At 38.3% G+C, this 27,676-nt stretch overlaps 1 protein-coding gene across 1 annotated transcript; it reads right to left on the bottom strand.

Moving 5' to 3' along the window:
* Positions 1–3,329: 3,329 nt before the first annotated feature.
* STX7 (syntaxin 7) lies at positions 3,330–26,161 on the bottom strand (the record flags this gene model as incomplete). Its single annotated transcript, XM_079532852.1, has 9 exons — positions 3,330–3,425; positions 5,954–6,036; positions 6,685–6,757; positions 7,954–8,044; positions 8,759–8,811; positions 9,544–9,681; positions 11,354–11,444; positions 13,414–13,483; positions 26,080–26,161. The coding sequence occupies 9 exons, from the start codon at positions 26,159–26,161 to the stop codon at positions 3,330–3,332; spliced, it is 777 nt and encodes a 258-aa protein (XP_079388978.1).
* Positions 26,162–27,676: the final 1,515 nt, after the last annotated feature.

The following is a 27,676-nucleotide window of genomic DNA, read 5'->3' as shown; positions in this document are numbered from 1 at the left end:
GCAAGTTATGACATCATTTACTGCTCTTGTGGTATTCTACTTGAGAGAACACAAATTGTCTTTTGAAAATGAACATTTTGTTACTCTTCCTGGTTGTTTCTGGGCTCATAGAGCTCTTTATTGCTATGAAAGCACTTGGATTCTTTTATCACTGAATTCAATTAGGTGACGCAGAGAATTAAACAAATGCCCTATTATCTGCAGGCTTCACAAGCAACATCAGAGACACACACAAGCACAAAGATGTCTGAAAGCTGATGAGTTTCAGGTATTTATTTTTGCAACATTATGTTGCAACAGCATCTCGGATGGCTCTGCAGGTAGGCACCTCATCAGAGAATAATTACACTTCACCCCACAGCAGCTTTGGTTATGATGCTTGTGTTTAATTGCAAACTGAAAAGGAAAGCTGCATGCTATGCACTTACGCATCACTTAGCACTGTAGGTACAGCTAAGAAACAAAGCCATCAGATGCTGATGTATAGCAAAACAAGAGCTTTCTGCTCTTTCCTCCCTCAAAAATCATCTGCTCCTGAAAACATCAAAAATGTTCACCCAGAACAACTAAATAAAAGCAAAGCAAGTCTTTTCCAACATGATACCAACAGCACAACTGATCTTTGAAATAGCCCAAATTAGTGACCAGCTGCAAAGGTGTTTGGTCTTTCAAACATCTGCTAACAGACAGGTTATGCCCTCCTTTTTCTCTGCTGTACCTTTTGATCCCTTACTGCCAAGACTAAAAACTGTTTTGTGATTTCAAATTATTTTGGATGTCCAAAACCTAACCCTCATTCCTGATATCAAACATTTGCATGGAGTTTGTGTGTGATGTAAGAAGACTTAGATATGAAGTCTGATGATATCATACACCCTGTTGATTATCAAGAACAATTTCCAAGGGGGAAAGGTGCAGTGAAAAACAAAACAAAACAATCCACACTACCACAGAATCTTTAAGGAGTTGTCTTACCCTGTGATTTTCAGCTCTTTGAAAAAGCAGGAAAGAACAGAGAGGCACCCCTGGTGCCTGGGTTAAGATAACTACAAAAGAACTATTCTTACCAAGTTCCTTCAGCAAAATGAAGAGTGCTTTGATTGCATTTTTTTTTTTTTTTTTGGCCTCACTAATCTCACATACTGATGGATAATTTCAAACAGCCAAAATATTTCTTCTAAGAACATTGATTCATACATGTTAAATCCAGCTGGGTTTTTTTTTAGTTTCTTTACAACTATCAACATTTTCTTTAAATACTTGGAAACTGCATTTTATATGATTAAGAGTGCAAATATGTACATGAGGGAAAAGGCAGAAAGAGAGTGACTCCATTAAGAGCAGTTTAAAGAGGGGTATTTATGGCTCTACCCTCCCTCTCCTACTCCCCCCTTCCATGGTCTACATCCTAATACAAAACAAAGCACATAACACTTTGTGCCTAATCAAAGTATTAGCATCACTAATTGGTAGCATTACCATGGCTGGCACTAGCCTAAAGTAAATCTGATGGTTATTTAACAAGAAAGGGTATGTAGAGTCCCAGCTTTGCACTCAGCACAAAGGCAGTCACACGAAAACTGCAGCTGAGACCTCAACACAAACATCCATACTACAACTTACTTGCAGTCTGAGAAGTTTTCCATAGGCTATAACCATGCAGTTCTTCCTCCCTTGCTTTTGGGATCCAAATACATCAGCACGAGTCTCCTTCCCACACTATGGATTCCTGTCTCTGTGCCAAAGGATAACTTAACATCTGTGCCACCCAAAATACAGAGTAAAGCAACCTGTTCTCTTTGTTTTCCTAAGGCTGGGGTCACAGAGGTGGGGAGAAAAGATCCAAGAAAGTTTCCATTAACAATATGAATATTAGCACAGGAACAGCAGAAGAGCTGAAATTCTCTCTATTCTAGACATACCAGCAATTTACATAAAGGGAAAGACAATACTTATGCTTATATAGACACATTCTGAAAAGGAAAAAGAAAAAAAACAGTACTAGAAAAAAATGTACTCTTTAAAAGACCTTTATTTTGGTTGCACAGTTACAATTCTGAAGTCCATCTTTGCTTAGATTGTTTCCAAACAACATTTCATAGTTCACCATGTAAACAGTGCATTCTCTATCAGTCTAGTGTACAAGAACCTTATAAAATACAAATTGACTTTTTTCATCTGTACACTTTCCAGATTAGTTCATCAACATCAATTACAAATGCAAATAGATTAATTGGCAAAAAAAGTGTTTGGTTACATTTTTAATATATTAGTACAAAATGGCACAAAAGAAAAAAAGGTCATTTTAAAGGCTATAAGCATCAGAATTCTTAAGCAGTTTGAGTAAGTTCAACTGATTAAGAACTTGTTTTCAAATACCACTGAACTTGGAATTTAATTTGTAATCTTTTCTTCAGATGTATGAAAGACCTCACATACAAGTTTGGATCTGCTCGTGGAAACTGAATCACAGCAGTTTCAGAACAGTAACATTCAAGTGCAGTTAGGAAGCTGGGAATTTCTATTCTTCCCAGTAAATTTATGAATTCACAGATTAGAGCTTACTTTCATCTAGCCAAGCTCATTGATAAACACTTCAGATGCAAAGATACCAGGCATATGCACATAACACTTTATTTCTTAATGGAAAAACTCAAAGAAGAAATCCAAATAATTATATCATCCACCCTATCTACTTTTGTAGAGCCTTCCAGGCATAACCAGAGTTAACGCCAGATAGAGATATATGAATCATGTGAAAGATTAGAGGCAAACTGAAGGCTTAATTTGAAGACTTCAGTTAAAAAGAGTTCACACTAACTTCACGTCTACGTCTTAATTTTGAACCACCCATATCAAATGGGCAGGTGGGTGAGATGGAAGAGAAAAAGACAGAAAGACATTACTAGCTTAAAACTAAATTCCAACTTGTGAATTTATTGCCTCAAGCAACAATTCAGGAGTTTGTTTTGGCAACAACATTTAGCAGTATCTCAGTGATAATCCCATCCCACTCCCCCTTCCTTCAAAACAAGTTATCAAGATTTTGATTAATCTCCTAACCCTTAAAAGGATTTTAAGTTAAGTTAACGGAACAGTATATGATGCTGACTGGTTTTACTGGTAAGACAGCACTCACGTCCAAGAGAGCAGGCAGTTATGGTATGACTGAGAAAGTTACTTCTCAAGTTAAAACAAAAGTCTCATAAAAAAAAAGGTGAGTGTGATGAAGTACAGAAAAACCATCATTTTTACTGAGCTTCAAAATGAGCAAACCATTACCGTAGAAGTTTTGTTTCATAATTTAAATATCAATTGCAAAGCTTTCTCTAGAGACTTATTTTAGAAAAAACCATAGGATGATTCCAAGAATCAGTGCTCCAATAGCAAGTATACCAATGAGGATGCACATCTTCTTTCGGGATCTTTGCTGTAAGAAAGGAAAAAAAAAAGCTGATTGAAAACTGCATCACAAGATCAAAAAACAACTCCAATGTTTTTATGACCCTACTGCTTGTGAAATCTAAATAATGTCCTTGCAAACAAGTCATATAAAGTTATTCACGGAAAGAATCATCCATGACTTAATTTTCTTGCTGTATTAATCAACAAAAGGATTTTAGTAGCGTTTCCTGGCTCAAATAACAAACTAATGAAAAAGAATGCAGCAACATAATGAATGTATTTGAATAAAACACTAGGGAAAGAAAATATTTGAAAGCAGATGGCCTTGTACATAGGAAAAATCAATCTGCACAGAACAGGAGGTAGAAATGACCTTCTCTGAAAAAAAAATTAAAAAGTGTAAATGTATATACAGAAGTCCCAAAGTACTCATTTTTAGACTTCTGCAAGATGGACTTTGCATCAACTCACAGTTACTTTAAAGTTGTTTTTGTGATGTTTATTACATCCAAATTGCTCTTAAAGAAAAACAAAACACAAGATTAAAAGACGTAAGTTCTAAGATGTCATTATAATACACTGTAAGTTAAGATCGTGTCCAAAACTTTCAGATCTCCCACAGAGGTTTGTAACTTGAAATACCAGAGCAACCACAACTAGGAACAGATTCTCATCCTTTATCTCAAGCAGAAAGAAAGGAAATAACACACTCTACTAGTGGTTTTGCAGGCTTTTGCTAATAGCCAAAGAATAATTACACGCAAATCTTGGGAATCTAGTTTACAGCTCCAGAGTTCTGCAAAGCTCTGCTCTCCTTTTAGCAAAGATCTATATCACTGCTTATGTTGCTTGTCCTGTGGGACTACATCTGTGCCAGTTCCTCACTGGGGCAATCTGGTCTCTGCCCAATACCATGCAGACCATCAAGCTTCTTTCTTAGATATTCTCTGCTGCTAGTCTTACATATTCTCTGCTGCTAGTTTTGCTGACTCACTTCTCCCATTTTCAAGCTGAGATTTCTGCCCCTTAGCTGTTTAATCACTTTGCTTGCTAGCACTCAACTTTTTATTAGGGTCTCCTTCTTGCTGCCAGATTGTCTCAATTCTATCAGATTGTTTCCCTACAACTCTTAATACTCCTGGTTTCTTCTTTTTTCATCCTGGAGCACCTTTTACCAACACCACATTACAGTCAAACACTTTCTATCTAACATTACTTAGGCAAGGTAATGGAATAAAGACATAGGCATCTCATTTCCTTATACACCCGATGATCATTTCTACAAGCATAAAGCAGTGGCAATAATGGGGGAAAGAAACAGAGCAGCCAAGCCTAGCTTTGACCCCAACAGCTCTGCTCCACAAACACATTCCACAAGGCAAAGGGATAGTGCATACCTCCACAAAAAGGAGTTGTGAGAGCACTAACCAAACCTAGTTCTCACTAGGATGTGAGCTAGTACCAGCTCCCTAAGCGGGTCAGAGCACAGATATATTAAATGCTTTTTCAAGTACACAGAACAAAGCTGAGCTTTCAAGCAATGGCAACTTCAAATCAATCCAACTACACAGTCCTTCCTAACACAAGCAAACTCAGCTGAGTATTCAGTCTCTGCTGTGATATATATGAAACAGGAGCTCATCAAAAACTTGATAACCTTGAAGTTACCCAACCCTTCCTCTTCAAGATGAATCAGCACAAAGGTTTCCATGTTAAATTTCAACCCCAAAACTGACACCTTCCAAAGAAAATTTTGACTGCTGCTATTTTTTTTTCTTCCTGAATTTCGTCAGTATCAAAATAGCCATCAGTCATACTTAATGGTAGGTTGTGCCAATTACTGCCACTTAGCATACAGTTTGAGGACACGTCCACGTGTTTTTTCCCTCCCACTTCTGAAATCAGCAAGTAATCCTTCAGACATTTTGTCATTGGTTTACCAACCTGGTTACTGTTAATACACATAAGAGGATTAATTTTTTTATTTTTTTTTTTTAATCTACAGACTAATTTTTACTAAAGAGGGAAGACTTATTACTTATAAGATTATTTATAACAAGTGCCAAAAAATTAGAAAGAAGTGGCATTAAAAGGTCTTTTCAAAGGGACTTTTCATCAAAAAGTTTGAGAGTTTGAAATGCATTTTTTGCACCATGGCGGCAATTAACAGAAGCTAGACATGCTCAGTTTTGAGATGATTTTGTACAGTAAAAATTGATGCTGGTACAGCACCTTCCAAAGACCTCCATCCTCTTCTAGTGATCTTTAAAGACTCACACTTTATCTTTCCTTCTTGAGCTGTTAAAAGAACTCCGTTTAGTCCTAGGTAACAGTAAAATTCAAGGTGATCTGAGACAACCTACATGAAACACAAAGCTTTCAGAACTTGCTCTCCCTTCCCCCCCCAAGGTGACCCATCCAAATCTAGGAAACACTTTCAAGAGAGTCCTCAAGATCTGAAAAAAAGCCAAATTCTGAACTGCTATATTAAATCAGGACTACTGAAAAAGGACACTTAGACACAACTGGCAGCAGACATTGACATTACCTGGTAGCTTGCTGCTCTTGCCAACTGCTGGTTTGCTTGTTGCACATGTACATCAGCATTTTCCACGTTAGCTTCTATGCTATCTGTATTTTAAGAGGAAAGATTTCGAGCTTTGGTTAGTCATAAGCCAACTAAACATTTGAAATACTGAAATACACTTGAGAGCAAGTGTGCCACCTGTCCCCTCAAAATGTTGATTTTTTTCATTCACACCCAAAGTTCCATACCATGCGTTATGGAAGCTGACCTTTCCTATACTTGAGTTCATTTCTGAAATGCTCAGGTGAAGTTCATGTCAGCAAAAATCCCTCTTGCTCTCAGCAGGGATGAGCCTTAGAAACTGACCAGAATAGAAACTTTCTCTTAGTAGTCTTCTGCCATTCAACTTGCTACTGCCTACCCTTTGCTCAGATTAACAAAAACAACAACTAAGATCTACGAGATCAGAGGAAACAGATCAAAACACCCCAAGAGGCAGAAATAGAATATGAACACACAATTCCAAAAACTGCTGTCACATATTTTATGTACCTTAAAAGGACATAATTAAACATACATTTAAACTATACTTCTAAAATTATCTTCATGGAACCGCAGCTACCTCAATCTACCCATATTAAGTTGCACTTGATTTGCTTTAGCATTAACATTCTCACTAGAGGAATTTTTCCAGCAAAACCACTGCTCCCTACATGATGTAACTTTTCAGATACTGTTTGAGTTGGGCTTACCTATTACATCGCCTTGCTCATGAATCATCATTCCTAAGTCTTTAAAAATTTCATTGATGTCCATAATATCAGACTGCAAGGAAACAATCATAACGTTATTTGACAGAGCATAACAAGGTATCTGTAAATGCATCTAAAAATACTACTCATTTTCCTGCTGAATATACACTCTTCACCCTACAAGAAAAAGAGAACTTTTAATATTAATCTGGAAGACTTTTTTGTACTTTGAGACAAAGTTTATTAAAATTGAACTAACTGAAGATGGCTGTGCACGAGGCACAAACTTGCATCGCTTCAAAAACAGGATCCATCACTGCTGAAGGCTCTTCTACACACAAGCTTGTCTCAGTTTAAGTGACAGCGCAGGTTCGTGCCAACTTAGCTTAATAAATACCAATTTAAACAAAATGAATAAAAGTTCATGTACAGAGTGTTTTGCACTAGTTTTAGGAAACACACTGAACACACAAAGGCCACAAAATTTACAGAGGTGGCATTTATAATATAAAGCCAAGTCACTGAATCAGGATCACACTACCCTACTACTGTTTGGCTGCAATGAAGTTATACATATCACATTGCCACTGCATGTATGATCTCAACTAATAACTGATAAATACTTAGTTCATTGTACGTGCAACGTATGGATGGCAAGGGAGAAATTATCACAACAGCATCTTTGTTGTTGATGGCAGAGATGTGGATTCCAGGTTGGCTGGAAAAGCTCACTGTGTCTTCATAGAAGTCTCCTGATGTCAGTATTTTATCACATGACATTGGTATATTCACAACTCAGTGCTAAATGCTTTTAATTTTTTGACGAACCCTTAATTACAGAAGTTTGAATAAAATAGTGCATCTCTATTTCTGAAAGAAGTATTCAGAAAAAAAAAAAAGAAGAAAATACTCTTACAAAATTAAGAAGCTGAATGATTGGGAATAGCTGGGTAGGAAGGTACAGCCTTGGTTCAATTTATTTTTGAAAAAATAAAAAACAAATAATTGGTAACATTTTCCTCAGAATATTTTCTTGTTCCTCAATGAAATCATCTGAGATTAAACACATCAAAACATGGCTTTCACACATTAGATTTCTGATGTACATTTAACATATATCACGTAAAGACAGTATTTGTAGAGTAGAAAAAAAAACTATCCACAAACAATTCCTAGGCCCCCAGGATTTATGCTAATATAAAACAGTTTTTTTCTTTGGCAGCATTAAGAGCATATTCTGAAATCTGCTGTGTAACTGTTTATGCCTACCTCAAGCTGCCTAATGGAAGATTCCCTCTCCTCAATAAGACGGAGATCATCCTCTGTAATTTCTTCATCTTGCACTTGTGATTGAGGTTGACTGTCAAAGAAAACCAACCAAAGCCAGAATTGAACAGTTACCATAAAGAATAAATTAGAATATGAAGAATAAGATGACAGCCAAACACGTATGGCACAAAGTTTACCAGTTAACAAAGCACACATTTTTAGCCCTGCATGCCTAGCCAAGAGAGAAGACCTAACAATGCTATCTTTGATACAGGAAGCTGCTGCTATAGCAATCTGTACACAGCATTGAGCAAGCTGTTTGGAAATTCCAAGTATGTAAGGACAAAGTTTCATCTGAATTATGAAGTGCAGAGTTCAAACAGGCAAAGATAGGCTAACCAATATCAACAGAATCTGAGACTGAGATGCAGTTTTTGTAAGAGTGTAAATAACAGGAGATCCCAGTAAACAATGGATCAATCACAGCTTAACCATCTCACACTATACACAGGTTGGACTATGCTTACCTAAGTTTGGGTGTCCCACAGCCCAGATATGGACTTGGGTCAGCTTAAGAAGATGATTGAGGTGTAGGAAAAAAAAAAAAAAAAAAAAAAAAAAAAAAAAAAAAGAGGGAGACAATGTGAAATGCTTGATTTTCATCCCATCTATCTCACTAAAAAGGCTCTTTTTCACTATTTCACTATGGAGGAAAGCTGACAAAAAAACAGCAACTCTTCTCTGTAAGCAGTTTGGTTTTTTAAATTCTGAACTAGGTTAAGCTTTAATAAGAAATTCAGCCTACCTGTCCCAGGAGACGAGTGTTCCTTCTTTGTAGCTGTCTTCAGGAGCACCACCCTATGTGATCAGTGTATGGAAAAAAAAAAAAAAAAAGGTAAAAATATTATGGACCAGAAAAGAGCACTGTCAGCATTTCTATAATGAGTAAATATTACAAGGCTTATAAAGAAGTCAACTTGAAACTGAAACATGACTTAACATGTTTGTTCCTTGATTTTGCTTTTGCATGCATAAAGTTGAAATACACACAAAAACATTCAGCTCACTAAATACCTGTTGAAATTTACAAGTACACTGACATGTACTTGGCACAGACTAAAAAGGCAAAATTGACACGCTAACATCTCAGCCTCCTCAGCGCTTCTCCACATCAATACTGCATAGATACCTGGCAAGGGATTCTTCCTGGTAGAAAAAGTCCTCATTTCTAAACGCCCAGAAAAAGAATTTCAAGATCACTAAAAACTGCTTCTGTAAGACTACAGTACAAACTCAGGCATATTCTGTGCCTTCATGTGACCAAGGGGGGAAAAAAAAACCAACAAAAAAACAGCTTTCAGGAGTTTTCATTACAACATAATTCAGCTTTAACAATAAAATGAACCGTTAAATTCAGCTGCATGGAAGTAAGCAAAGAAAGCCATTATGCTCATAATCATATTTTTACACATTCTGCAACATTTGGACTGAGATATAAGCTCTTGTAAAAAGCATTACAGAGGCATGTTTGAAACCACTACCACCACCACACCGTAAACAGAGTATAATAGCACATTTTGCAGTACTTACAGATATCCTTGAGCTGGCTCTTACTCTGGCTACAAAGTCTTTTTCTTTCTCAGCAGCTTGCCTTTGCAGCCTCTGAAAATTTGTGAGCGCTGTGGTGAACTCCCCTACAAGACGATCTTTCTGTATTTTCTTTTGACGCTATGGGAGAAGAAGTTTTACCAAGCCAAATGAGATCAGGCTTTTCAAGACTCGTCATTTCCAGACTACTCAATACTCAGGTGTACTCTTTTTTTTTTTTTTTTCTTCCCTAAATACAGTCTACAAAACCACTTGCGTGGACAAACCTACCCTTTCCCCTGGGATTACACAACTCTGCCACAATTTTAGAGATTTAAAGAGGAAACCAATGTATTTAGTTCATTTAACAGCTGAATATACAAGGCACCACGCACTGATACAGGGGAACCTGATTAATAAATTTAGTCTGTGGTTAAGTGTGAAACATCTTGATATTGCAAATTCTAAAATAAGCAAAGAAGAATGAATGAGGGGAATAGCGCTGAAAAACAAGAAACGAGCAGGGAAAAAGCTCTCCACATGTATTTTACATAAACACTGGAAATGCAAATTGAACTGCAACCAGAAATGGGAGCACACCCCTTCCAAATCCTTAGAAACTGTTAGAGAAATAGCTACTCTATCTTTCAAGTCTTTTTTTCTTTTTTTTTGAGGAAGATGCCAAGGAAGAAACGGCAATATCAGGTACACCAGAAAGCCTCAATTTTATTTCCCTAAATATATCCATTATACCAACTCTGTCTTCCAAATTTCCAAGAGGCCATAACTTGGCATTCATCAACCCAATGTCTGTGTATTTCATTGAGTGTTGTCTTTGATGAAAATACTCATGATAAAAGGATTAGAATTAAACAGCAAAATATCCCACTGCCAACTTGTCAGCAACAAGGCAAAGAATAGAAAACATCTTTGCCTCAACCAGAGGTTATGTACTAAGACCAAGTTCTAACTCTATTAGAAGTTCACAACTTAGCAGGCAGAGCTCACGTGGAACACAGCCTGCCATTTGAAATGAGTGTTTCAGGACAATTCACTTTCCTAAGTGCTCTTTCCTAACAAGTCACAGATCAGACGAATCGTCCAAGCGGCAATAGGCTGCATTCATATTTTCTGGGGTCCTATTGCTCTTTCCTTATTTAAGTCATGGATTTCATTACTACAAGAAATCAAAGGATGGAAGTTGAGAACAAGCTAATGACAACAGCTACTTTGCATGTAAACTCCTGCATGTATTTCACACAAATCTGGGAAAGAAGCAGCTCAGAGACTGCACAAATTGTTTCAGTAACAGCTCCTGTCCATTCCTCTTAAGAAAAGAAAAGCTTGCGGACAAGATATAGCATATATGCTGATCTGAGTTATGCAGATCAGACCTATTCTGCACAAATTACTTGGACAGTGTGCAAACAGATTTGGTCATCTGCCACATGGTTAAGGCAGGCAATAACTCCTGGCCATGGAAGAACTGAGTGCCTGGTGAGTCAAACTCAGCAGCAACACTGCTACAGATTACTGAGTGCCATAGCTGAGATCACAGGCACAATGTACTGTTTTGAGTCCTGCCTTCTCAGTCAAACTCCATCCTGATATTTAAAAACATCTTTGAAACAAGTCTGGAGCAAAATATACTTGTGTAGTAATTGTTCCTGCCATGCAAATGTCCTGACTGACCAAACAGTGCTTACAAAGCCTGATGTAGAGTATAAAAAATAGGCATGCAGAACTAAGTCACTCAAATACTCTACATGAGCCAATATGATAGTCAAACAAGCCATGTTCTTTGGTTTTATACCTGTTCACTCGTTGCAGGCAAAGATCCAAACTCTTTAATGTATTTGTCAGTTTCTTTGGCAAGCTGGTTTGTGTACTGCTGCTTCTGTTGCCTAAAAGCAAATGCAAACCTTCATTAGAGACTGCTGGCTAATTTTGTTGAAGTTTCACCAGTTCCAGAAACACAGTGGTATTAAACACTCACTGAAGTGTACGATGCCATCCTTCTACTGTTCTTCACTGCAAAAACACGACAACAGATCACCATGGATTCCAGATGACATGGACACTAAAGGAATGTTTCTCAGTGTGACAGCACAACTACTCACCTTTTCCACTTTTTTCTTTTTGAGATACTGTAATTGTTTCCCTAAAGCACAGCAACAAGGTCCCAATTACTGTGAATAAATAAAGATGCCTTTCCATCATCTTTTTCAGGCTATCAATAATTGGAAAAAAAACACTCTTATTTTGTTAAGGAGTTCAGAATAACTGTATAAGGGACCAAGCTTCCTCCTGTATTGAAGAACATTGGGCCCAAAAATAATACCATGAACATAATCCGTGATAGGCCAATTCCTGATAGTCACAGGGAAGCTTATCCAAAGAAATTTATATTCTCCCATGATACAACAACTGTGAACTTACCAGGAAAGTTTAATTAATTGCTTAAAAACTTAATAACTTAAATTGTGCTTTAAAAATACTTGTGCTCAGCAGCACTTCTATTTGCACTTTATGTTTCTTTTCACTTCTGCTATTACCACACACTTCCATTATGACTTTCATTTTCTTTCCCTGGAGAAACTCAATTTTTTTTTTTTTTTTTTTTTTTTTTTAACCTGTTTTCACAGGCTGGAAAGCAATTAGCAAGCAATCAACATAAATAGTTGAAAGTAATCAAATAACTCTCCCAGACAACTTCAAACACAAAAGGAAGGGCAAAACGTTCAGACCAGTGGAAAGATCACGGCTGAAAACCTTAAGGAAATTTATCACATTAGCACCTTCATAAATGGACTAGAATTCACAAGTTTCTAGCCTTTTTAGTTTTGAATTCATGCTTAGTTCTTGCCTGCTACTGCGTAACTCACCTACGTTGATCTTGATCTATTCCATCTCTAGCATGACATCCACCTGGATGTGGATCATACCTGGCTATTGTTATGATCCTCAAGCTCAGGTTATTATGAAGCAAGCTGGCTGTTCACACAAGATGAATACAATGCCTTTGGCTCAATACTTATTTCCTCCTACTACTCATTTTCATATTACTCCTACTGTGTGCAGCATTAGCCACAGTGAAGACTGACAACTTTCTCACCCATAGGGTTAACACAACACAAAGTTTACTTGCATTTATGCTGCTGAGTTTTATGTGGTAAAGGAGGGTGATTTAAAAAAAAAAAAAAAGTCATACTGGTTCATCAGACTGTGCTGAGGAGTGGAGAGATGCTGACTGACATGTTCATGAAAGTCCATCTTCAGGAGATGGAACAACAAAGCACAGCATCCGTGTTTAAATCTTATTTCATTTTGCTTTTTTTTTTTTTTTTGTAATCTGCTCCACAATATCATTGCTTACTGTAGCTTTCATTATTAAAAAGATTCCACTTTCTTCTCAGGTACTGTATCTCACAAAAAAAAAAAAAAAAAAAAAAAAAGACTCAATACATCCAATACATTATTTTGTGAAACTGATACAGTCAGATTTGAAGAGCTGACTGGAGAATGGGGTGAAGGGTTGAAGTAGTGTTTGTTATTTAAACAGCAATGTTGCTTTTTGGTCCTCTTGCTTTCCCTTTGCTGACATACAGAATAAGTTCTGTACACATATTGATACTGTAGGCAATGTATGTGTGCATGCCACCTGACTTGTGCACTAAGAGTATTCAAAATTAATTAAGAATAAAAAAAGGCTCCTCGACATGCAAATTTCAAACATTTCCCTATACCTGCCTTTCTCAGTGAAGACAAGCACCTTGCCTAAGGAAAAAACAAAAACAAAAACAACCCACATCTAATCATCTTCCTGGAAACTGTCTGCAATGGAATGAAATTATTTTCATGTGAAATACTCACAGCTGTTGCCTCAACTCATGTGTGTCTTGTGGTGTTCCAAGCTGATTTAGTATTCTCTGTATTTCGGCAGCTGTTTGTGAAGAGGAAGAGAAAATTTAATGGTGCACAGACATTTCCAATATAAGTTCATGTTCTTTTGCTTGACAATTCTAAAACAAAAACAGTTGACAGAATGATATTGAACACTTTTTTTTTTTTTTTTTTTAAATCTCCTGAAAAGATTTCACTAAGAGATTCCAGAACAATTTGTAAATGATTTTGCCAACTCAAAGACAAAGCCCAGGATTTCTCACAAAGCATGAGAATATATTCAAGTATCTAAGCAGAAACAGACAATTTAAAGGCTAGCATTTTAATGTAGTAAGTATAAATTAGGCCTTTCTATTATAATACTGTAAATTAGAAGCACAATTATTTTCTGGTTTAATCGTATTTTCTGCATGCTATTTTGAAAAGCCATATGAAGGCCTGATATGACACTACTACACAAAAATATTTAAGAAACGAGGCAACAACAAAGCATTCACTGGCTTGCCATACATTAAAACATCAAAAATCAGGTTATCTAGATTTAAATTTTAATTATGAGATCCTTGTTGTCAATATGTACATCCTTTTTTAAAAACAGAAAAACAAACCACTTCAGGGTTGTAAAAGTATTTCATAAAATAATTTTGAAATGCAAAAAGCAACGCTTCAGCTGCACATTTGGGTTACTAAATTGGCTGTCACATGAGAAAGCAAGGGGAAAAGTGGACACATACTTCATGACATGCACTTAATCACACTACAAAACTAAAATTCTCTGTGTGCTCCATCTTGGCTCAACAGTCTCACATCTTTTAAAAATAAATAATATGTACACAAAATAATTTATTTCTGCTCAGCTTCAGGTAGGAGCCAACTGGTCTTCCTTGTACATGGTGCTCTGTGGTGCTTCCTAGGCAGACTGGTACAACACTCAGATGTAGAAAACATAACAGTATAATAATATGCAGGATTCTTACTACACTGGCATACTATCCATTCTTCCAAATTCAGTTAAAATTACAGTAGAAGTCATTGTTTAATAATGGCAAAAACCACAAAGAATAGATACCATGGAAGAGATCTGCAACAGAAAGAATTTCAGTTACAAAATGCAACTACTCAGCACGCTGATAAAACTAGAATTCCTTAGAACATTTTTACTAATCAAACTCTACTATTTGTATCAAGAAGTAACAGCCTTAAGTTGTGCCAGGGGACGTTCAGGTTGGATGTTAGGAAAAATATCCTCTCATAAAAAGAACAGGCTTTCTGGAGGTGTTCAAGAAAAGGGCAGATGTGGCATTCAGACACACAGTTTAGTGGACATGGTGGTGATGGATTGGTGGTTGGTCTAGATCATTTTAGTGGTCTTTTCCAAGCTCCATGATTATATGACTCTATGATATGAAGTCTCCAGTGAAACAGATATTAGATCTTCTACACTGCTTCACACAGCGCGGTGATCTTGATGACTGCTGCAGCCAGTTACTTCTTTGCACATTTATGTAATGAAGATATTTTTAAAAATGGAAGAAGTTAGTCCTTGAGTCTTACACGAGATCAAAAATCAAGTATCTCAAGACAGAAGGTTTTGAAGGAGTCACAAGCTGCTAAAAAATTAGTCAGAGAAACAGGAACTGTAAGATGGGCTTTGTGCAGCTTGTTCCTTATTCGAGTTGAAAAGCACCAAAACCTAAGTGAAAATTCTTCGATGCTTTCTACAGTTGAAACCTAATACCATCAGCTTTTCCCCAGGTGGAGGTCTGGTACTTGCAAAGGCCAAAAAGCTCTGTGCAGCCACCTCTACTTCAATGCTTATGCATTGAAGCTTAAAAGCTTGAAGCAGCTTGAGCCCAGACATGCACAAGCAGCCACAAGTAGCCATAAATAGATATTTTGGTTAATTAAACCCATTTTTTTTTCCTCCAGTGTAATGCATCATTTTAAAATAAAATGTGTCTTTTCGTTGTTATCTTTTGAATTCAGTGTTAAGTTTTAACATACGTACAAAATTTCAGAATACTTTGCTTTCAGTTTTATTTGATCAAAGAAACTCTCCCCTCTGATTCAAGAGCCAAGGTCTTCATTTATTCTTTAAGTATTTTTACAAAGAGAAAAAAAAGCAATCTACAAGCACTCTGTTGAAATGTATTTTGCAGACAGAAAAGCTAGCATGCCTTACTGCCACCTAGAGACAGAGTTACTTCATTACAAATGAAGAAGTGAAAATGGTTTGACTCACACTTGAAAAGCTCTTGGAAACAAAGTCTATATTTAAAGTATTTTCATACCAGCTTACTTAGATACTTAGTATGCACCTGTAGGTCTACATCCTTTGTACTCCTTCACATTAATAAAAACACGTGATTGCATACACAGGCTTAAATATGCTAACGTGTTTCCTATATATTCAGAGATCTTTTTTTATTGCAGATTCTTTACTGCTGCTTCTACTCACAAAGAGATTTCATTTAAAACTATGAAACTACCTAAACTGCAGACATTTACCCAGACTCATGAACTTACACAGATGTATTGCTAAAAATACAATTTATAATAGGTTTTAAGACAGTACCACCTGAAAGAAGGTAAAGCGTCTTGTTCCTTCAGACACACACACAGACCTTAAGAGAATTTGATTTAAAGCAAGAACTAACTTCAAAAACGTCTCAGATAACAGTTAACATCCTTCCCCTTCCCCAACAGAAGGGCATGGTGGTGACAGCCCCGTTTCTTGGATTCACAGAATGATAAAGGTTGAAAAAGACCTCTAAGATCATGAAGTCCAACCACCAACCATCCCCATCATGCCCACCGAACCATGTCCCTATTAGAGCATGTGACTTACGGGCAGAAAACACAAATCTCTGTTTGAAGTTGGTCCCTTTTCCCCATTTTCAAACAGCTGGAGGAAGGCAAACTGCTCCAATCCATGATCGATGCCATTCTGAGCTCCCTGACTTACAAACATCTCTGCTCTCTCCCTCCACAGCACCAGCTGGGAAGCACACAGTGGCCAGTCTTTGCACTGAAGGGGGAGAGTAAAACTGCTGGACACCCGGGAATATTTTCTGTAAGACAGAGGCCCCTACATTCTCTTCACTGCTGATCACAGCATTTATGTCTCCCCTGTTTCACCAGCCTTCTATCTCACACAGGGAATTAAGGCTGGCAAATCAATGCATCTGGCTGCTTGTTAGATGCCTCATAATTCATCAGCAATGACACTCAAGTGTCCCAGAGAGCTGAAAGCACAGGCCAAAATCACAAAGCCATAAATACACTGATAATCACCAGAAGTCAAAGATCAGAAGACAATTTTGACTGGTTCCTAGGTGACCTCATCCCTTAAGGTTTTCCCTTCCTCACTTCCTGATTCTTCCAGCTTCCCACACCCTGTAGCAATGACAAGGGACTATGAAAACAAGAATAGCACTGCTGCCAGAGATTCTCCCTGCTCTTCTGGGCGTTACCAATCCCACAACAGAGCCTGTACAGATCTTGTGTGTGATTTTAAGCTCTTCCAGTGCAAAGTCTGACACTGTAGCTCAGGTTCCGCGGGCACGCAGAAGTAGCTGCTGGACTTTGCTCCAGAGCTGCAGAAGTATACAAACTGTGTGTGCGCAGATACTTTTCAGACCTCAGAGGTACACTAACAGATCAGGCCATCTCTGCAGTGGAGGTCAAAGTAGATGTTTGTGTATAATGACAACCAAGAGTTCTTTCAGAACTTACAACATCCCCACAGAAGCAGCACCTTGTCAGCTACTCTATCCAGATGTTTTCTTCAGGCAGCTACCATCTCATGCCAAAAATCTTACTTGTTCCATCTCTGAAAGAGTATCAGAAAGAAGCAATACCATATTGGTAAGACGACTTTCATTCTTTCTGCAGCATTCCTAATCTGTACCACATAATATGTAACTATCAGCTGTTGAAAGCTATTTGGCTGCTCTCTGAGCAGTCACGTGCATGAGAACAGGTCAGACATGGTTAATGATGAGCCAGCAATTAAGAGCTAACCTGAATACCTATGGAGAGAACTAGTTAAGAGCCAGCTTGTGTTTGCTTTTACTATCCCAAACAGGGGATCCATTTACAAGCAGTGGATGCACTAAGTAAAGGGAGCAAAACCAAACAAACAAACAAAAAAAAAACTGCACAGAAAAGCCCTGCAATGCCTAATATAAAAGGGCCTAATTTTCTCTACAAGGGTTATAGGAGTAGTGAGATTTATGGTGGAAATACTTTTAAAGAAAAATAAATGTAGGGGTATTTAAGAAACATGCTCCTGTCAAATCTGCAGTATACAATATTTCATATATAAAAACATACAACATACTTGAAATACTGGATGATAACTGGAGTAGTTGATGCTAACATGCTAACTGGAGCAGTTCACTCACCTTCTCTGGTAGGGCTCAGAGATGTCCAAATACCACATTCATTCTTAGCATGACAAAAGAGAAACTGAGAATGGTCTTGATTCAGAACACTGACCCGTAATGTAGCTACAAGAGAGATGCTTTCCCAACTTACTATCGGCCAACTTCCTATATCAATCTCCCTTCAGCTTTATGTTACTCAGTTTAACATTCATAAAACAAACCCTAAAGCCTTCGATTGGCCATCTTCAGCTCGTTGCAGCTTCACAGCTTTAGAATGAGGTGAATCAACACGCAGCCCAAACCGTTCGTAAGAAGAGGCCACAACACAGAAGTATGAAATTCAGGAAAAAGTATTTATTCAGCGCTGCTTATTGCCTCCTTGCAGCCTGGAACTCTCTTCTATTCAGATCACACAAGATGGCATTATAGCCATGGAGCAATAATTTCCTTCTGTAGTGCAATCCAAGCCAGAACAATCATATCACCATATTTCATTGAGTTGCTATCAAATACTTCCACAGGAAATGCATGGGTGTGCATGGAAAAAGCACCAGCAACAAGCAACAAACAGGAGGTACCATACTACAAAGAAGACAACAACCAGACAAGCTGGACAAGCAAGTACAATGAATTCAGTATTGCACAATAGCAACACCTGAGACTCATCACAGAAAGAGGGAGTACAGTTTCACCAGCAACTACAGCTGCTCATCATTATTTGCTGCAGTGATGAGGGGTCATCCAATCCACCACTGTGTTTTGATGAAAAAGAGGCAGACGTGGTTTCAGTCACTGCATAAGGTTCAGTGCTTTTGACTGAAGCTGCACAAGACATTCCTGGACTAACACTGTATAAAAGCTTACATGCAACAACATAGCACAGTGGCAATAAAATCAGCATATCAAGAGTTTTCTGTACAAGCCTAAGTAGCTCTTTAAAACTATCAGTACAGTTCACATTCACTAAAAATTTTAAACATACACCTTGCTACCCCTGATTTAACAAGAGTAATAGCTCACCAGAACAACTAAATCAGGATACCACCAGTCAAAGTTGTTCCAATCTAATAAAAAGCAACCCTGCCCCTCCAAGAGTGTACCCAACTGCCTTTTTCTAAGAGCCTGGTGATTTGGTTTCAGATAATTAAAAAAAAATAAGTGCAATACATCACTGTAGAGGAACAGTGAGGGTGACGGAGCACTGGAACAGGCTGCCCAGGGATGTCGTGGAGTCTCCTTCTCTGGAGATATTCAAGACCTGCATGGATGCCTACCTGTGCAACCTGGTGTAGGGAACCTGCTTTGGCAGGGGGGTTGGACTCGATGATCTCTGGAGGTCCCTTCCAACCCCTACAATTCTGTGATTTCCAAAAACAGTACCTTAAGGGAGACTTGATTGGTACAAAAAGCAGGAAAACTAAGTCTCATACACTTTTCCATTGGGTTTTATTAAAGCTTCTTACATTTCTTAATGGAATCATGCCTGCAAGTAACCAGAAAGAAATACAGGTAGCAATGTCTGGAGTTGAGGATCTGCCTTCAATTTTTTCAGTTCAACTGTAATTAGTTTACGCTAGTTTACTACCATCTCTAGTGGTTCATATAAAGAAGCTGTCAAGTGGGATTGAAGTACTGCTTGTTCTTCTAATGTGGATGTAGAGGACACTAAATGCATGTTAAGTGCATAATAATTGATCATGTGATCAAATGTTACATCTCAGCTGAGGGGAAGTCATTAAGCCACTTTGTGTTTACATCCTAAATTCTTCCTGGCACCTCCCTGAAACCCAGTCAGAACATTTATCTAAAGAACTTTTGTTCTGTAAGCAGTGCATGATTCTTTAGAGCACAATAGCTGCACAAACACCATAAACCCAACCCACCCAATCAAAGAAATTTTGTTCGCTATGAGGTGAGGCCAGTGACACAGGAAGCTTATTCAGGCAAAGACATTCAACATCATTGACTGGTCAACACAAGAAAGTAGCTATCACTCAGGGATACACTTGCTGTCAACCACTGACCTGGGCTTATTTGCAGGAGAGCAGCATACTGCATGTGAGTTTTAAACATGTGATAGAGGGCTTCCTGGATAATCAAACTGCCATGCACTATCCTGTTTTCCTGACTACAGGGAGGATAATCCAACAGAATGAATGAGGTGCTTTAAATACCTTAGAGAGACTCTTAAAATTAACTCTAGACACAGGAAGGAACATGTTGATCCCTGTAGAAGAAAGACATGGAACTGCTGGAGCAGGCCCAGAGGAGGGCCACAGAGATAATCTGGAGCACCTCTCCTATAAAGAAAGGCTGAGAGAGCTGGGCTTGTTCAGCCAGGAGAAGAAAAGGCTCTGGGGAGACCACACAGCAGACTGTCAGTATATAAAGGGGACTCATGAGAAAGACTTTTTACCAGGGCCTGTAGAGGATGAGGGACAGCAATTTTAAAGTGGAAGAGAATAGATTCAGGTTGGATATAAGAAAAATATTTTTCCACCATAAGATGAGACAGGGAACAAGGTTTTGTCCAGAACAATTGTGAATTCCTGGAAATGTTCACATCCAGGTTGGATGGTGCTTTGAGCAATCCAATCTAATGCAGGATATCTCTATCCACAGACTAGATGAATTTTGAAGTCCCTTCCAACCCAATCTCTTCAGTGATTCTGGCAGAACTCTGACCAGATCCCTTCCCATCTCTGCTGCAAACAGAGGTTGTTCTGCAAAAATTATCTTGTCTGGATGAGACCGTATATATGTTCCACCACTGAAATAAACAGTTGTTCACACACAACTGTATATGTCTCCGCTGGTCATCAGGCTATTTGCAATTGCACAGTGATTTTATAATTACTACTTACATTTCTAACAATACCATTATTACAGTCTCATCAAGCTCTACTTGCTTTAAAACCACACCTGTACAAAACCGCACTTGAAACAGAAACAGAATAGATTCTGTTTTCATACAGGGCGTGACTTTAACACCTCAGTGATCCCCCTTACCATTCTACCATCATTACTTGGCAATCTCTAGTCTTCTAAAGAATAATCACACAAATCTGTTAGAGATATAAACATGGCAGCAGATGTATTTCTCACGAATGTTTCAGACCACAGAGGGCACATCTCAGAAGTCTAGTATCCCTCAAGGCTCAACTTATGTTTATGATTTTCTATAGTTACACAAATTGAAAGGAAAAGTCATACGATAGATGTAATCCAGCTCTGATTTTAACAACATTCAGTGAAGATATTAGCTTACAGAATGCTTGGGATTCAACAGAAATTGGACAAACTTGCTGTCACAGGAGAGGTATCACATGACAGAAGTATCACAGCAGTGATCTCTGCTGGTTGAAGCTGACCTTCAGGGAACGCACTCGTTATGAATAGATGTCTGTGCTACCTTAAGAAACAGCAAATCAGGAGTTGGCAGAAAGCAGTGGTCCTTATGAGAAAGTCTCTGTTAAAGCCAGACAGACTCTCCCTAGCCATATGCAGATTTTGCCTACTGAATTATCATAACATATTTTTAAAATAATCTTTGCAGAGCACAGCTAGGCTGACTTTCAGTGTCCACAAACAAGTCAAATACACTATCACTGACCTTGCCAGAACTAAGCAAGGGTAAATTATGACATTGTACTGACTTTGCAGACATCACTGGGCAAAAGCTTGCCACATGACCTTTATAAACTGGGGATGGAGAGAGGGACAGTGGAGAAATATGAATGCTTCGGATGAGTCATAGTGCGCTCTGTAACTGCATGATTACAGTTTGTAGACCAGAAGACCCCTCAAACACTAAAACTGGGCATGATTTATCAACACCAGACTTTGTTGTGTGTTCTCTATCAAACCACAGCATATTGCTGTACTGCTTCTCAACCAACAGCTCCTAAATCCAGGCTTCAGATGTCAGTGGAGATGCAGTAATTATCGATGTAGCTTGCACTCTTGCTCTTCTTAGAGGATTTCACAGTCTTTGGTAGCTCCGTGCAAAAACAAACAAAAAGAATAAGGAGCAAAGTGAAACAAAGGCAATGACCCCCACGCAGGAGAAAGACTTGAGAAGAACACAGGGTTAGGAAAAAAGAAAAAAAACACAACAAAAACACAGTGAACTATGTAATCTTGGCGAGTTCCTGTCACAGATTCACAAGTCAAATCTTTCCAGCTGAGTAGAAGGGGGCCCTATTATCCTAACCATATATTTCCTACTCTTACAGCTGTGAAATCATCCTTCTAAATGAACACAACCTCCATTCTGTTCCCTGCTGGGTACAACCTTTCAAACAAACTGTTTTCCCTCATGTTGATACACACAAAGTACTAATTCTTTAAAATACAGAAACCTGACAGATTTCCAATAATTCTTCGCCCTCACCCTTTGCGTTTGCAGGAAGTCTGAAATTAACACACTCTAATCTTTTAAATTAGGCTTTTTTTTTTTTTTTTTTTTTTTTTTACTTATTTTACTCTAATCTTTCAATTTTCTGGATTTTCTCTTGTACAATTCACTGCATACTCCTTACACAAAAATAAATCAATAAATAAAATCACAATGTGCACCTAATGCTCTCATCTTACACAGCATTCACTAGCATGGTAAAAAATAACATGCCTGGCAGAAAAGTTTCTAAGGAGACAGGCCTTTGCCATTAAAAAAATATTTTTTGTTAGCTCATCTGATTTCTGTGCATTCCTCTTTCCTTGCTTATCTAGATGCAGTAAATAAGTGACCAACAGGAAGTATTCGAGAGTAATGCCTTCCTTCAGGATGCAACAAGTTATAGCAGCTTTCATTATGCTACCATAACACCAGTGAGTGTGTGACCTATGAAACCAAGTTCTGGGACTACTGCTCCTTTGACAAATACAGATAAAAATAACTTGATAACAGGTTCTCTATCTGCAAAATCCAGACATGTTGGAGCTCTATAGACTGTGTCATTCTTTATATACCATTCTCCATGTTCCTGTTCTTCATATTTAGAAAGTTAAGAACAGAACTCAATGATCTGTAAATTTATATTTCAAAAATCCCACACAAGGTGTGTAATCTAAGTTTTCTAATCAGACATAAGACTGGCCTGGAATGAAAATCATACTCACTTAGGACCAGATTCCAGACAGAGGAAATTTCAAACCTGAACCATAAATTGTGCTCTAGTAACACAGCAATTTAGCAGCTATCTAAGCAGTGCCAAAGTGCACTACAGGCTTGTTGGTTCTTCTCTTTTAAATCTGAGATTTCCCTAGCTGTTCACAGTTGTTTCTCTCCCCAGATAACACAGATTCAAGATCAAAACAGCAGAACATGCTGACATGTGAGTATGCCCAGTGCAGCTGACAACACTGATGCTCAACACAGAACATTACAGTTCATTTAGGCATAGTGGTTCACGCCCCTCAGGTTTCATATTGCTGCTCATTGAAAAGTCACACGAACTCTGAAAACATGAGGAATAAACAGATCTAAAAGCCCAGCTCCGACTCAAAGACTGCTACCCGGCACTGGATATCAAGTAGAGCTTTGATTTTCGCAATCCCAGCAGTTCAATGTTGCAGTTTCAATAAAAGAAGAAATGCCCCAGACTAGCTCCCAAAATCTCAGCTCGTAGGTAACTTCAGCAGGCAAAATATGAGTTTGCATTTCTTCAGGCCAGGGAAAGTAGGCTCCACTCACCAGATAATATTAAAACTGCTTGTCTCTATAGAATTACTGGAAATGAAAAATAGAACAAGAATACTTGTTTTTAAAGAACAGCTGAATTTTTTTTTTATTCCCCATAGGACAGTCTAGACTTTGGATCCTTAACACATCTAATGTGCGTTCCTGGCTTAAATTTCCAAGAGACCTTATATCTTTCAGATCTTAAAAACGACCTATCCAACACTCTCTTCCATCCAAAGCTCTGCCAGCCTATTACAGACAGCACTGACTGTTCCAGTTTACCAGGGGTTTGCTGAAGGCAGAATGGATCTACAACTCTTAACATGCCTTCAGCTGCACGGCTGGATCAACAGACAAATAAAATCCATTCTTTAAGAGAGTGCTAAGCCATCCCAGCTGTTACCTGATATAAATGGTGCTCTCTATTAACACCGAACAGCTCAAAACAAAACCAATACTCTCTGTAAGTGATTACATTATTGGTCTGCTTAACCAGCACAGAGCTTTGTTAGCCAATAGCAGTGGATTAAAGAACAAGGAAAGAAGTAAGGATCACGAGTACTAACATAACAGCAGCATCATGTGGGTGGCATTATGAAATGCTTGATATTTCATGTATGCTTTTTACCTTGTGTATATGGCATTTAAAACCACTTCACAAGGAACCAAATCAAATTTATTACTTTTGGAAGGGCTACATAATTCAGCTTTGAAGTTGAAAAGTGCAACAGTAAATGTTTTAATTCCAAGCAATGTTGCTTTCTTTAAAAATTCTGTATCATGAAATCTAATTCAGGAAGTTAATCTGTATTCTTCCACAAGTTAAAGGGACAGCTTCTAGCTGGAAGAACCAGCTTCCTTTCAACTAATCTGTATCCCATCTATATCTGCGTAGAACTATTCAGCTTGCATGTTAACAGAAGTGTGAATTAGTTTCAAGGGACTTCCCATAACATACCAGTAGTCTGAAACAAAATTCTCTCCTACCTCATTAATCTCGTTCTGAAAACCAGAGAATCTCCACAACTTCAGGCACTGGAATAATGGAGGTAATTCAAACACATTGCTACATCTCACAAATACTAAGAACTTCTGTACAGAAGTGCAAAAGTGAAGCCAATAGCTTGGAAGCAAGAGTGTGGATTCAGGGTCAAGATTCCAATTTCTCTCTCCCTCCCCCTCTAAACAAGATCATAAAGGCATGTAACAGACACCTACTTAGCAGGTAGTAGCTCTGCGGCTCCCTAAGCTTGCAGGCTTCTCCCCATCTGACCTGGAAGTTCCTATGGTTTGTAATCTTCCAACAAAAAAAACCAAACAGCTCCTGAGCACGGGAACAAAACAACTAGAAAGAGGCCAATCACTCAGAGAGGTCTATCCAGGAAACATGCTCCAGGAAACACTCACAGAACCCAGAGTGGTTAAAATTCTGTAGGGCCTAGAAGAGAGAAAGGGTGGAATCCAGTTGTGCACCTAATGGTTCCTAAAAAATCATGTGGGTGGACTTTTTGAAGCCTGATCTGGTTTTGAAACCACGCAGCAGTGTAGATAACATATCTGGACTCAGGTCTTGGAAAGGCAGAAGCACCTCTCTATTCCTCTCTTAGCCATCTAAATTTCAAAAAGGAGGAATGAACTGCAGGTAACCATTGTAGCATGTCACTTTTTAACTACACCTTGCCAGCTTTCTTTTTAAGTCATACTCATCACAAGGAGAAAGGAAACACAATAGAAGCAAGAAAGTAGATGGAAGAGGCAGGATGAGACTACAGACTTACTGAGCACAAGACGACTAATTACGTTCAGTGACAGTGTTCACAATAGTCTGGTTTCAAATACTGATCTCACTTCATGGTTTTACCTAACAGCAGAAACTTACATCTCAGTGTCTGCCACAGGCTGCCAGCCTGGCTGTTGATGGCCAGCTCCCTTACAATGAAAAGGATTCTATGCATGATTTGAGAAATCAATTTATATTTGCTGTTCATATAAAATAAACCTATGAAAATATAATGGAAAACAGAGAGAAGGGAAAAGGACTGAGAAGCCTAACTGCCCAAACTTACTCCTAACTTGAACGTCTCAGCTAGGTGGCTAAAATATCAGGGGGGATGAATCTAAGCACAGGTATATTAACACTTGCATAATCTTATTTACATATCTAATATGTACTTCCAAGGGTGAGCTGCAAGGTCACAGCTTCTACCCCGATAAGCAATGAAAGCTCCAGCAAATATTTCATGCAATCCTTGCTCAGCAAACACTCCAACCCACGATCTTAAGGTGCCACACAACTGACCAGGACAAAATAGGCTTATTCCCAGCAGCCATCTTACTAACTGTTCATTCATTCTGTGAATACAGCGTGATACTGCACTTCTCCCAGACACATCACACTTAACCACACATCTGAAGGACTCAGTCTGCTGCGTGGTATGCCACAAACCTGTCAAGTGGGCAGGTGAGGTCAAAGAGCGAATTACCATGGATGAACCTGCAAAACTAACCCAGAACACAGAGCATGGACACTGAAGTTTTGTATAAACATGCATAAATTCAACTTACAGCATTGCGTGATCTTCTGGATGTTAGAAGTTATGCGCTGGGCTAGTTCATTAGGATCCACCAAGCCGGCACTGTACGACATGGTTGGGTAGATTTGCTGTCAAAGTCATCCACGATGGGAATGGTCTCCACTTATTAAGGACACCTAACCCCCCCACAAAGAAAACAGAATTATGTCCTGGTCGTTGGCTTACAGAAGTCTTCATCATCATAAAGAAAAATATACAAGAAAAGATTTTAAAAACCCTTCACATACTACTGTTTACTCTCTTCTACAACAGAGTATTAAGTATTAAACAAGAATGTGACAATACAATAATTCAGTATTAGGTTTAGTAATAAGTATAGGTTAAAATCTGCAATCACACTACAGCAGCTACATCACAGAAACTACTACTTTGACTACTTTGTCAAAGTTCTAACATCTTCCACAGTAAAATAAAAAAAAGTATGCATTCTCATTAAAGAAAATGCTGAACATTATTCTGCGACTGCCAAATCCTCTAATGAATTATGCCCACAACCAATCGTATGGTTATATCCCGCCATGTATCACTTATATCACCGATAGAACCTAGCACACTGAACTGCTGGGAAAAACAGTGACACTTTCTCACAGGGTATCAGAATGAATGAGGCACCTTGTGTCCTCCAAATACCAATGATTTTTAACCGCAGTTGCAACTGAATTCTATGAACTGCCATTTAATACTGCTTCAGCTGCTGTGTTCCTAAATATAAATTCATTTCTCTACAGCTTGGGTATACAAATGCATTTGTAGATGTGTTTTTTTTCTTTTGCACCTAGAACCTATCTTATTTTAAAAGGCCAAAATTCAGTAACACGAATATGCTCACAAATGCACTTGCTCTGAAAGAACACATATATATAATCATACAGTATACAGTAACTATTGGAAATGTCCTAGTTTACTTTCTATCATCACAGAGCAACTTCCAGTCCAAGTTCAAAGATATCCCAATTAACATGGCATAGCTATGGGTACATGTGCAAATGAAAACTGGCAACGCATCTGTTCTGCAGTGAGAATGCACACAAACCGAGTATATGTGCATCCAACACAATGCCGCCATTTCCACGCTTAGTTTTATCTCATCCTTTCCAATCCCCTGCACTTCACATTAAAGGGTTCAATGTTTTAACTTCACCAGTTCCCTCCATTTCCACTGTTTGACCCAAACTGTGCAACGCTCTCTTTTCCTAGGCGACCAGCTTCTCAATAAGAGATATCGCTACAACAGTTTTAGGGTCAGCCAACCGACTTGCCAATGGTGATACCAGATGTCCAGTCTGCAAGCTCAAGTCCTTTTTATTTACTTTTGAAAGTAAAACTAATTCACAACTCTTGGTGCCAAACATTACTTTCTTCCACCTCCAGAATGGCATGTATTAATACACTGAAGCCAATACCCTGGCTGTTCTACAGCAGAATAGTTCTCACAGCATTTTCAGGGAGAGCAGCTGAATACTAAAGAAAATTCAAATCTTTCAGTGTTCACAGTTTCTAGCAGAGCTGCCATGAGATTGCAATGGTCAGAGCTACAAAACATCCCATCCCAAAACTCCACCAAAGCT

This window comes from Tetrao urogallus, assembly GCF_951394365.1.
Source record: "Tetrao urogallus genome assembly, chromosome: 2".
NCBI classification, from domain to species: domain Eukaryota; kingdom Metazoa; phylum Chordata; class Aves; order Galliformes; family Phasianidae; genus Tetrao; species Tetrao urogallus.
Note: the sequence above shows the minus strand (reverse complement) of the source record. Positions and strands in the feature narration are given on the sequence as shown.